At 38.1% G+C, this 12,229-nt stretch overlaps 1 protein-coding gene across 2 annotated transcripts in view; it reads right to left on the minus strand.

Annotated features, from left to right (window-relative positions):
- Positions 1–12,229, minus strand: part of SMG1 (SMG1 nonsense mediated mRNA decay associated PI3K related kinase) — a 95,311-nt gene that overhangs the window by 66,862 nt on the left and 16,220 nt on the right. The window contains exons 2-5 of one of the 2 annotated variants that reach the window (XM_059898194.1): positions 7,341–7,399; positions 3,983–4,146; positions 3,304–3,459; positions 1,311–1,447 (exon numbers count right to left, since the gene is read on the minus strand). In XM_059898194.1, the coding sequence (XP_059754177.1) occupies positions 1,311–1,447; positions 3,304–3,459; positions 3,983–4,146; positions 7,341–7,390 (507 nt within the window). In that variant the 5' untranslated portion in view covers positions 7,391–7,399. The remainder of the gene's footprint in view (positions 1–1,310; positions 1,448–3,303; positions 3,460–3,982; positions 4,147–7,340; positions 7,400–12,229) is intronic. The other variant, XM_059898193.1, reaches the window with a different exon arrangement.

Consider the following 12,229-nt stretch of genomic DNA (forward strand, 5'->3'; position numbering starts at 1 on the left):
CTGAAAGAAATTTACCCATAGGAAATATACAGCCATGATCATCAATGGGGGAAAAAAAAAAAACTCAAAAAGCTTGTTTTATTTACTCTGAAATGCATTTTTAAAACAAAAGATGGACTGATGGATAGAGGAAGAGGTAGAGAGATATATGATAAAGTCATACGATAAAGTGTTAATGACAGAACTTAGACACTATGATATTCACTGTAAAATTCTCTCAATTTGCTGTGTATTTGAAATTTTTCATAATAAAATGGGGAGGGGGGTTGGAGGAAGCTTGCTTTGAACCAAATGTTATTTGACTCACTATACCATTTCATTAATTTTCTCCTGTTCTATATCAAGTTCTTTTTTTAACTATGTATTTATTTATGGCTGTGTTGGGGCTTTGTTGCTGCGTGCGGGCTTTCTCTAGTTGCGGCAAGCGGGGGCTACTTGTCTTTGCTGTGCGCGGGCTTCTCATTGTGGTGGCTTCTCTTGTTGCAAAGCACGGGCTCTAGGCACTCGGGCTTCAGTAGTTGTGGCACACAGGCTCAGTAGTTGTGGCTCGGAGGCTCTAGAGCGCAGGTTCAGTAGCTGTGGCGCATGGGTTTAGTTGCTCCACGGCATGTGGGATGTTCCCGGACCAGGGCTCGAACCCGTGTCCCCTGCATTGGCAGGCAGATTCTTAACCACTGCGCCACCAGGGAAGCCCTATAGCAAGTTCTTAATTTAACATTAGGAGACTTACCTGGAGGGTAAAGAAATTTGTAACTGCTCCTGTACTTTATTATTTTTGTTGGCCGGGCCACACGGCTTGCAGAATCTCAGCTCCATGATCAGGGATTGAACCCGGGCCACGGCAGTGAAAGCCCGGAATCCTAACCACTAGGCAACCAGGGAACTTCCTCTTGTACTTTACTCTTTAAAGCGTTTTTCCATTTATTTAGCCCTGGCCACCAGACCAAACTTACCCATAAACAGAATATGTACCTCCTACCCCAATTTCACATATGAAAAACAAAGAGATATTCTGTCCTGGAACACAGAAAAAAAGTTCCAAGGACAACAGAATAAATGTGTAAAAGGTCAAAAGCACTTTATTGCAGAAGGAACCAATGTGGTTCTAACATTTGTATAGATAAATTACAGATTAAGGGCATTAAGTTCTAGACCATCATAATATAGGCCAAATCAATCTGGAATAAGGAATCCCTATTATTTTTCCTTGGAAGCAAAACTTTTCCCTTCTTAAACCACTCTAGGTAACATTATCTACTGAACTATGGAAAAATGAAACTTATCAACATTTCCAAACATACTATACTGACCAGCTTATTTTCTGGTTGCTGAATAAATTCTTTCAACTGCTTTACAGTAGCCAGTCTTCGGTCTCTGTCGTCTTCCCGGGTGATCCTCCGAAGAAGATTCGACAGTCGAGACTCATCAGAATAAGACATCGATCGCTCTGTGAATATAAACATTGAGTATGAATCAGCACAGAAACTTTACAGCCCAAATATTTTAAAGTATACTAAAAATCACAGTCCACCAGACAATAAAAGCTCAATGAATGTAGGTCCTGTAACACTTCTGTTCATCACTATAAACCCAGCCCCAGCAGACTGCGGGCACACAGCAGACCCTCAAAAAAGATATGCAAACACCTCATTCCAGAGGACCAACTGACAGAGAAAAAAGAAAGGCTTAGAAATTATTCTCTTCAAAACTGTTCCAAACTGTTTTCAACATCTAGGTAAAGAGCATAGGTAAGAAACTTCAACAGGTTACGGATAAAGTCTCTATCAGGCAGAAACAGGTTACATGCTTCTATTTCTCACCTAGGTCTCCCACTGGAGGGGAGCCTCTTGTTCACATCATCATCATTTTCCTAGGACAAAGTTTTGGTGAATTGCAATCACATATTCAGTTCAACAAATGTCTAATTACCACCTACCATGTGCAAGCATGCTGCCACAAGTGGCAAATCAAAACTCTTCTTCCCTTTTTTAATGACAAGAACAAGCAGGAATGCTCAAAATGCTGAACACTACTAATAAAGATGGCTTTAAGTACTAAATTTTTCTTTTTAAGTTTTCAGCTGTGCAATTCATCATAATTAACCCATGTACATTAACACAAACCACATTAAAGGGTCTGACAGTTTCATTTCTAATGAATGAAAGGAAAATTGATCATAAAAGAAATTACAACATCTGAGAGAAGGAATAAGATTTTTAAAAATCCCTAGCCTGTAGAGTATTTTCAGTAAGGATGACTGCTAAAAATGTATTTAGGTTACTAGTCAGGAAATCTAGGTTCTATTTACAATTATGCCCCTAGCAAGCTGCATAACTCTGAGCTTGCAAGGGGGATCTAGACTAAATTAGCTTTAGAGTCACTTTCTAACTCTATCATACCTAAATCTAAGACTTCAAACACGGGTGTTTTTTTTTTTTTTTTTTTTTGGCCACACCACTCGGCATGCAGGATCTTAGTTCCCTGGCCAGGGATTGAACCCGTGCCCCCTGCAATGAAAGCGCAGAGTCCCAACCACTTGACCACGAAGGAAGTCCCTTCAAACACTTTTATGAGACGGTATAGCCTTTGACTAGTCATTTCACTTTAGAAAATTTATCGAAATCATTTTTTTAAAACTGCATGCAAAAAAAAGCTATATACACAAAGATGTTCACCAAGATACACACAACACACACACAAAGCCCTCACTGGGAAAAAATGGTCATAAACTAAATGTCCAAAGAGTAATTATATCCAACAAAGTGTATAAATCAGAAATCTTGATTTCTTAAGCAGCTTTACCAATACAATAAATTTCTCTTTTAGAAAAAAAAAAATGATCATTACCTCTAATCCTATGAATTTTTGAGACACTTTACCTATAGAGTGAGGCTTGTGTTATAAAGCAAGAAGCAGTAACTGTGTATTTAACTTTAGAAAAGGGCCCAGTCCATGTACACCCCTACCCTCACCCTAGAGTTCAAGGACTCGCTGCAGTAAGAGCCCACTATACATTCAGTATCCACTATAATCAGGAAAATCCTTTCTTTAAAATCTTACCCAGTCTTCTAATCTTATTTTAAGAGAATTCTCCTTTAAAAAGTATTAAAAACCTTCTTGTGGGAATTCATGGTAGGGAACAGTTCACAGGAAAAGGAATGCAAACAATTATCACCTGCACATGTTTCTCAACTCAGTAAGCTAACCAACTCACACAGGTGCAAGGCACTGGTACAGAAAGAGGCATTTAGGAGATGTCTCAGCGGAGGCTTGTGTGATTGTCCCCAGTTTACCCAGCCTTACCCTGTGATTTCCTCATGTCTTTGATGGCTAACGCACGACTGCCATGCTGAATACTGGTGAACTCAGGGCTGGTCACATTGTTAACCCTCAGCTCTTGCCCCAACGACTTCCGACCATAAGTATTTTCCCCAGATCCTCCATTGACACTGTAGCCACCTAAAAACAGCAACATTTACATTATTTCAATAGGGCTCTTTGTTTCACTCAATCAATCCTGATAGTTCAGGTTCTTCTGACCCAATCTGCAGGTTCAACCAGCCTTGGCTTCTACTCTTTCCCTGTGATGCATGCATTGATTTCATTTTGTTATCTTCAGTGGAAGATAAGAAGAGAAATGGAAACTAAATTAACTCAGATTTTGCACTTGAAAACTTTTTAGAAGTCTAGAGGAGAGACAGTAGTCAGGAAAGCCTTAGTGATAATATTGTATTTTGGGGGCAAGGAAACTGCATTTATGTATTGTGTGTGTGAAAAGTACATTAAAAATTTTTTTTAATTAAGGGGGTAAACTTAAGAAGTTTCAAGAACAGCACTGTGTGTAACATTTATATTTTAAACATATTAGAAAAGAGAGGTGAGGGAGCGAGAGAGAGGGAGGAGGAAGAAAGGGAGAGGCAGCTAGGTTAAAAAAAACAAACGCACATAAAACATGCCTCTAGCAGCAAGGAAATATATATACCCTTTTCGTCATTGTGTATGTCAGCGTGGATTCTGGTATCATCGTGCCTTTGCCGAGACACCACAGCTGCATTTGAAGGTTGCAGTCCATAAGAGGAAGACCCACCCCTATCTCTGGATGAAGAATATTTTAAATTATCTGGGTCGGCTGATGCACTATCAGTTCTGCAAAGAGAGAAGAGTATAAGGTTACAACTTTAAACAAACATTTTGATAACCCAAATCATAAATTTTTCTTTCATACATGCCTCTCTCTTCTCATTACTATTATACGTAAGCACTCCAATGTGTAATAAGAAGTCTTTCAACTGGGAAAGGATTGTCAATGGATGAAACACCAGCTTTTCAGCCCCTTCTGCTATCTAAAGACCCATACAGAAATATGAGTAACTACCAGGACTAGGTGCTCAACGCAAAACTTAACAGGTTTTAGCGCTGAAAGTTCCACGTCCTAAGAACTCCCTCAGTCCCAGGCAAACTGAGATAGTTGGTCACCCTGGTCCCAGGATTCTTTTCACATGACTTAATAAAAGGAATAGTTCTTCTTAAATCTCCTCCTCCCAGAAGAGGGTTTTAACCAGTGGAAAAATTACAATCTTCCCAGTCATAAAAATAAAAAACACTGGCAACATATCAGGCAGGGGCAATGTGTTACCAAATTATTTTTAAAGTACTGCCTCATGGCAATGTGGCTCTCTCTCTCTCTCACCTAAATTTGTAACTTGACTATTTGGTGGGAAAATAAATTATAGAATGAAATTTGAAAGCAAGCTCAATAGGATATTAGGAAAGAACACATTAGCTGCAAAATTATTTTAATGTATGGCAACACTGAGGACTTCACTGAAGATTCCTCATATAAAGGATATCTATTAAAATTATAAAAAGTGAGGAAAATAAAAGCAAGGTATCAGGAATCCAATAAAGCTGAAGGTTGCAGTCCATAATCTCTTTAAAATTCAAGTACCGCCTAGAATAATCCAAGATACCTGGATATTAACAAGTTGCTCAGCCCCAGGATAAAATTAGTACCCTTATCTAAGGATCATCTCTATGCCTCAATGTCCCCATCAGTAAAATAGGGAGCTAAACTTTATAATTTCTCATGAGCCGTATTCTTCCATCAACCATATGGTATCAAGAAATAAGAAAACAAAACAAAAAAAAAAAAAAAAAAGAAATAAGAAAACACTAACTACCCTATGGCAGCATATGAAAAATACCAAGAAAAAGGTTCCTCTGCTTTGATATTTCTTCTGAGAGGAACAACCTTCTGGAAAAAAATCACTTTCATGATACTTACTAAAACACCTTCTGCACCCATAATTATTTGGAAAAGTTAAGGACGCTGGCAAGAGCAGAAACTAAGTTATTCCTCAACCCCCATGGCCCTCCCCTATGTGTAAAAAAAAGCATCTGTGTATTTCATTTCGAGTTTATCATCCTTTCGTTGCCCCCCCCAAGAACACTAAATATGAAAAGGTGCATAGGCTCAGACACCCTGATCTGTACCTACTGCAACCACTGTTAATATAGAATGTAGACAAATAGGTTCAATTAAACTTGGATACCTACGTGGCACCAATCTAAATTATTCCTAAAGGCTCTCAATCTGAAACTTGATAAAAATCCATAACCCTAGCATACTATGCATATAACTAAGGCTCCATAGTGAAGTATCTTCTTCAAACATTCAGAGTTCATTTGTTGACAAAGCTCAGAACTTCCAACATATGAAAAATAAAATCTATGGAATTTCAAAAAAAAAATGTATTAGGATATTTTCTAAGTATACTAAGTATAAGCATTTAAATACCTTTACCACTAAATGGAGCGTGACAACTTTTTAAAACTAACATAATGATCTACCCCCATGTATCTAAAATAGCACACTAAATGAGCACCTATAATAAACCATAACATACCATTAATTTCTAAAAGGGAACTGAAAAATAAAAGAGAACTGATGAGCTTTTCTGGCAGATTTTGAACCTGTCTATATGTATAGCACCTAACACAACCTAGAAAAGGAAGTTGTTAGTAAATGAATGAATAAAATAATTCTAAAACATCAAGATAACTGAAGTCTACCAATATTTAAATATTTAAATAATCTGAACTTCTAATTTTCATTATGCTTATGTATCACATATACTACTCTTACCACTGAGAGTTAAATGTTTGTATCTTTTTCTGGTGACATACCAGTAAACACAAGGCAATAGAGAATATGGGTTAAAAAAAGATCTGGGCTCAAATCCCAGCTCTAGCACTGAAAAGGTATGTGTGACTTTGCACAAGGAACTTAATTTCCAAGCCTCAGTTGTCTTTTGCATAAAATGGGGATAATACCTATCTATGATGTAATGTTATTGTGAGGCTTAAGAAAGATAAGTTCTTAAGAAATACTTAGCTTACAAGGTACACTTGAAGTTATTATGACCATAATAGTAAATATACTCAAGGTTTTCAGTCTAAACAAATAAATATAAATAGTTCATAAACATATGAATATGATCAAAACAAGTTTTTATACTCAATATACAATAGCTGATTTTAACTTCTTCACTGAAGAAATTAAGCAATCTACTGCTACCAACAAATCCATTTCTAACTAGGAAGCACTGATTTCAAACTAAACTGAAAAAAAAACAGGAACAACCTCCCAATTTGTTAGAAATACACGTTTTTAAATCTCATTAGTTATAAATACCAAGTTTTTTTTCAGAATTTGAGTTTTCAGAAATATAGCAAAAAATTCACTAGGGTAGAACTACTGTCTCAGAACTGTCTAAAAACTCCCTGGTTGCTAAGTTCTTCTAATACAAACTGATCAGAATATTTCTAACCAGAATTCAAGTTACAGGTATTCTGAACCCAAAAGCACAAAATAGTTCAGCATTTACATGAAATCTCTATTTTTATAATATCTAGACAGCTTAGTTCTCAAAAAGTCAATATCAGGCAGTTAGCACCAACAAGATCATCCCGGTCCAATAAACAGAAAACTGTTAAGAACGGAAATGAGCACTTAAAATGAGGCAATCAAAGGCACAAAATAGAAAATGCAGATTTGAACTCAAAGAGGCAGGCATAAATGTTAAGCTAGTTATAAGGGCTGAAAAAGCTATCATCTGCCAGAATTAGTGTCTCAATTTAGTGATAAAAAGAAAATGTATCTGTTAAGACTAAGTATCCTAGCAAGAATCCAAAAATACCTCCACAGCCCCTTTAATACTCTAAAAATATTATGGAGAGAGAGAGGAAAAAAAGAAATGCATAAATTCCCCAAAATGATTAAACTGAAGTTAAAGCCTGATGTACATGCCACATGAGAGGTAAGTTTCTAAAGCTCATACCTCAAAAATCGCATACTGTATAATATGGAGCCTTTGTGATGTTTTTGCATCAAGTCAATCTGTAAGACAGTAGTTACAATATTAGTGAAGACAGTGGATTAAAACATTTGTTGTTCAAACATGAAGCAAATATCATTTATGGGTTAGGTGCTTTTAATTGCACGATGGCCCTCTAGGGTTCATATGTTGAAGCAAAAACTGAGATGGCATGCCACTCTGTGCCTTAGAGAATAGAGGCTTAAGGTGGCAACAAAAAAATTTTTAGTACAAAAGAATTTAAATGTTAACTATAACATACAAATCACATGCAAATATAGTTACCGCTCATTTTAGTCACCTATTCTCAATATACAGAAAATGTAATAAATCTGAGAGGTTATCCATTTTCAATGACCCAAGCCCTCAGACCTCACATCAACAATCTACCACGTGTTAGGGGATAGTTAAGTATCTCCTGGCTAAATGTGGTCTTGTGGTCCAGTTCTTGAGGGGGAAAAGTCAGCCTGGAAATGTGAAGTCAGGGAATTCCCTATCAGAAAACATTTCCATAAAGCACCCCAAAATGACTTGATGCAAACACCACACCTAGTGGTGCCACCGGAATAAGCATCATATTGCTTCAAGTTGTTTTTAACTAGGCTTATTAAAGGATTTCGTTCTCATGGTGAGATCTAATTTGTAATGGATATCAACTAGGAAATGATATTTGCACTAAAGCCAATGAGGTGGGAAAGCATTTATTCTCTAAAGCAATGGTACTCAAAGATAGCATCACTGTCACAAAGCAGTTGTAGGATATGCTGTGAGTTTTTCATACTAACAGTTAATACCACTAAAACTGATTTACTTTTTAAAAATAAATTCAAGGTTATCTCTGTGATATCTCTTACTCACCTGAATTCAGACATACTTTCAAAAAAGTACAAGAGAAAAGGTGAAACTATGCATAACTCTGAGGCTCGTGTACATCACACTTTCACATTAGAGACATTGCTCTAAAGTATGAGTCTATGGCTAAAAAATTCACTTGGGAGGCTCAGGGACTTCATTATATGAAACTGTTTCCACAGGAGAAAACAGTAAGTTCAAACTTAATATAACAGAATTGAACCATCATGCCAAAATTATAAGCTTACCTCAATTTTACTATAAATATTAATGGTTAATATTTCTTAATGAAACTTCCTTAGCTACTTAAGTATTAAGTGTCTACAATACCAAACCCATACAATTTATGGGTTCTTTATTACCAACTTTTAATCATCAATCAAACATCAACTAATTAGTTTCTGCAGCCTCAAAATATAAAAATATATTTAACTATTGTTGTAAAACTGTAAAGAATTTTACCTTGCCCAAAGAGAGATCTGGCCTTAACCCTTGGCTTCTGGAAGGTAATCTCTAAACTCTTGGAATATAATGCCTAATAAGAGTGTCCTTGGGCTTCCCTGGTGGCACAGTGGTTAAGAATCTGCCTGCCAATGCAGGGAACACGGGTTCGAGCCCTGGTCCGGGGAGATCCCATATGCCATGGAGCAACTAAGCCCGTGCGCCACAACTACTGAGCCTGCACTCCAGAGCCCGTGAGCCACAACTACTGAAGCCCGTGCACCTAGAGCCCGTGCTCCGCAGCTAGAGAAACCACTGCAAAGAGAAGCCCGTGCACCCCAACGAAGAGTAGCCCCCATTCGCTGCAACTAGAGAAAGCCCGCGGGCAGCAATGAAGACCCAAAAGAGCCAAAAATAAATAAATAATTTAAAAAGAAAAAAAGAAAAAAAGAGTGCCCTTGTCCACCTGGGAACTTTGGGTCACACTAGAAAGTATAACAATGTGATCTATGTATGGTGGGGCCTTTGAATCACACGGATCAACTCAACCTCTAGTAGGGCTGGAAACTAAGTTCATGCATGTGGGCAGTCAACCATGGAGCCCAAATAAGAACTCTGGACAGGCTGGGCTGGGCGTCCATGGCTGGTAATACTCCATATGTATTATCACACATCAATACCAGGAAAGTAACACTGCTCACTACTCCACGGGGAGAAGCTCCACATTTGGAACTGTCGTAGACTCTGCCCTATGCACCTTTACCCTTGGTTGATTTTAATCTGTATCCTATAGCTGTAATAAACTGTAACCATGAGTATAACAGCTTTCAATGAGTCCTATAAGTCCTTCCAGTGAATTATCCAACCCAGGAATGGTCTTGGGGACCCCCAAACTTGCAACTGCTATCAGTAGTAAGGGTGGTCTTAACAGACATGCTCCCTCTAACTCTGCACCTATATGACTGAATATACTCTAACCCAAAATTTAAAAGGTTGTAAATTTTGTTTTTATGTAATATCTTTAAGCAAAACATAGAAAAGATTCAACTTCAGTATAGTTTATATCCCTCCCAAAGAATCTCAAACAGCCTCTATTGACAGACCTCTAATCATATTAGCCACAAAGGACAAACAAAGTAACTAGGAGGGTACTACATTAGATTTTAACCTTTGCTTCATGTGCACAAGTGTCTTCAGTGTAAAGGCTGGTGAATACACCACTCCCGTGTAGTTCCCTATCACTGAGTCTTCAATGCTGCCCGTGACTCCCTAGCCAGGGTTTTCTGCTTTCCAAAACAGCTTTCAAACTTTCTGCACTTTTCTCCTTTCCCCAGCACTACCACTGATAACCTTACAGATTCTTGCTATATAAGAAATACAAGTTTTTCTACAGCACTCTGAATAGTAAGAGCTAAATTTTGAGCTCATTTTAATAAAGTCTGGTAGGCAACCTCCCCAAGCAGTTTACATACATTTATCACCTCATTTAATCTTCAACATAATCCTATTGTGATTATTGAAGATGGTAAGTTACCTTCTTACAGATGAGGTAACAAAGATTCCATAACTTACCTAAAGCAGCACAGCTAATTAAAGGCAGAGCAAGAACTCAAACTCAGTTCTAACTTTCAAGTTCTTCAACACTCCACCACTGCCTGCCAACCTCCTTCCAGCAATCTACAAATTTACCTATGTCTGCACACAGAACATTTCTTCCCATCACACTCACATAATGGAACAAGTAAACCTCCTATCTGCAGTAACCCTTTGGATTCGTACATGCCCCTACCTTCTGAGGTAAGCCTTGCATCTCTGACTTTCCCACTGCTCATCACAACATCAACATATGAACACATTCAGGTCTTTCCTTTAAGAAAACAAAAACAAAAACCTTAATTCTCTTTCTCCTTCTAAAGTTAATTGTCTAGATAGATTCTTCACAGCCAAACCTCTTGAAAATTTATTTTCCTTGCCTTCACTCACTTTCCAACTCACTGTAACCAGGGTCCCACCCTCAGCACTCCACAGAAACTGCTCCTGCCCAAGTAGCAACTGCCACTGGTGGCCTACTTGTCTCTAAAATCCCACAAGCCCTTTTCAGTTCTTCTTGCTCAATGCCCCCAATGACTTGCTTTGCTTTTGACAACTCTCTACTACTCACACTTTCTCAATACCAATCTAAAGGTTTTTTTTAGTAATTTTAATTCCAGTGATTCTCTCTACTTTTTTCCAGTCCAAGTACTTTCTTTCTTCTTAACTCCCTTCTTTAACCAGTTTAGATTTCATGGTTTATCATTTCAATAACTCTTGCCAATTCCCTTAACCTGCCTTAACATTTCCCTCACACCAATCTGGCAAAATCCCAACCCTGCATAAACCCAATTATCAATTCCATCATCCATCAGTAAGCACCACATTCCCAGGTCCTCCAATGTTCATCTCCCACATGCACTATCCAGACATTCCCCATTCTCTTCAGATTCCAAAATACTCTCCTGAATCCCTGACAAATTCTCTCTCTTTCTTCTTAACCAAGAGGAAAAAAAAAAAAAAAGATACCATAACACACCTGCACCCAACTCTAGGCCTTGATTAGGATTCTATCTATGTCTACCCTCTCGTAACTTTTCACAGTCTTTCTCCTAGGGAGTCTACCTTTCCCACCAAACTGAATGCTCTCCTTAAACATGTAAAATTTTCTAATATCTCCAATGTAAAAATACAAAAACATATTTAAAAAAAACACACAAAAAACAGAAAAACTCCATCAATTCCACGTCCCTCCAACCAACCAATCTGCCTTTGCTCTTTGCAGTCAAACTAAGAATTGTCTCTACTCGCCGTATCATTTCTTTACCTCCACTAGCTCCTCCAGCTACACCAATCCAACTTCTGCCCTATCACTTTTGGCAAAACCAACTAAGACCTCCAGGTTGATAAAAGCAAGATATATTCCAGGCTGCTTCTTACTCATCCTCTCATAGCAGGTTTTCACAGGGCTGCTGAGCAGGGTTGAGCAGGCTGTGGCCTACACAAAGGTGCCTTACAGAGGAATGAGGTGGGCTGAATGAAAACTTCTTTTTAAAATCCTTACAATAACTTGGGCTCAGATCCTGAGAATTCAAAGTAACCAGATTCTTCCCTTCCTTTGGCTTATAGTATGTTATAGTCTGTATTTCTTGCTGCCTCTCCGGTTCTGCTTTTTCAGGAAACTTTGAAGGCTTGCTCAGCCTCCTCTACCAAATCACTAAATCTTGGAGTTTCTCAAAGATTGACCACAGGCCCTCTATGCATCTCACTTTGTACTCTCTCCCGCAATCCATGCCGATGGCAGTACTTACCACCTATGTGACATCGACTCCCAAATCCAGGCCTCCATCATAGATGTCCACTCTGAGGTCCAGACCTATATACCCAACTGTTTAAAAAAACAATCTTAATGTTCTAATGCCTCAAACACAACTGGCTCCTTTCTTCCTGGAACCCCCATTTTAATAAATGGTGCCATCATCAGGTATTTTCCAATAAATGGCACTATTTGGCCAGTCAGACACAGTATG

Source organism: Balaenoptera ricei, chromosome 15, assembly GCF_028023285.1.
Source record: "Balaenoptera ricei isolate mBalRic1 chromosome 15, mBalRic1.hap2, whole genome shotgun sequence".
Taxonomy (NCBI): Eukaryota; Metazoa; Chordata; class Mammalia; order Artiodactyla; family Balaenopteridae; genus Balaenoptera; species Balaenoptera ricei.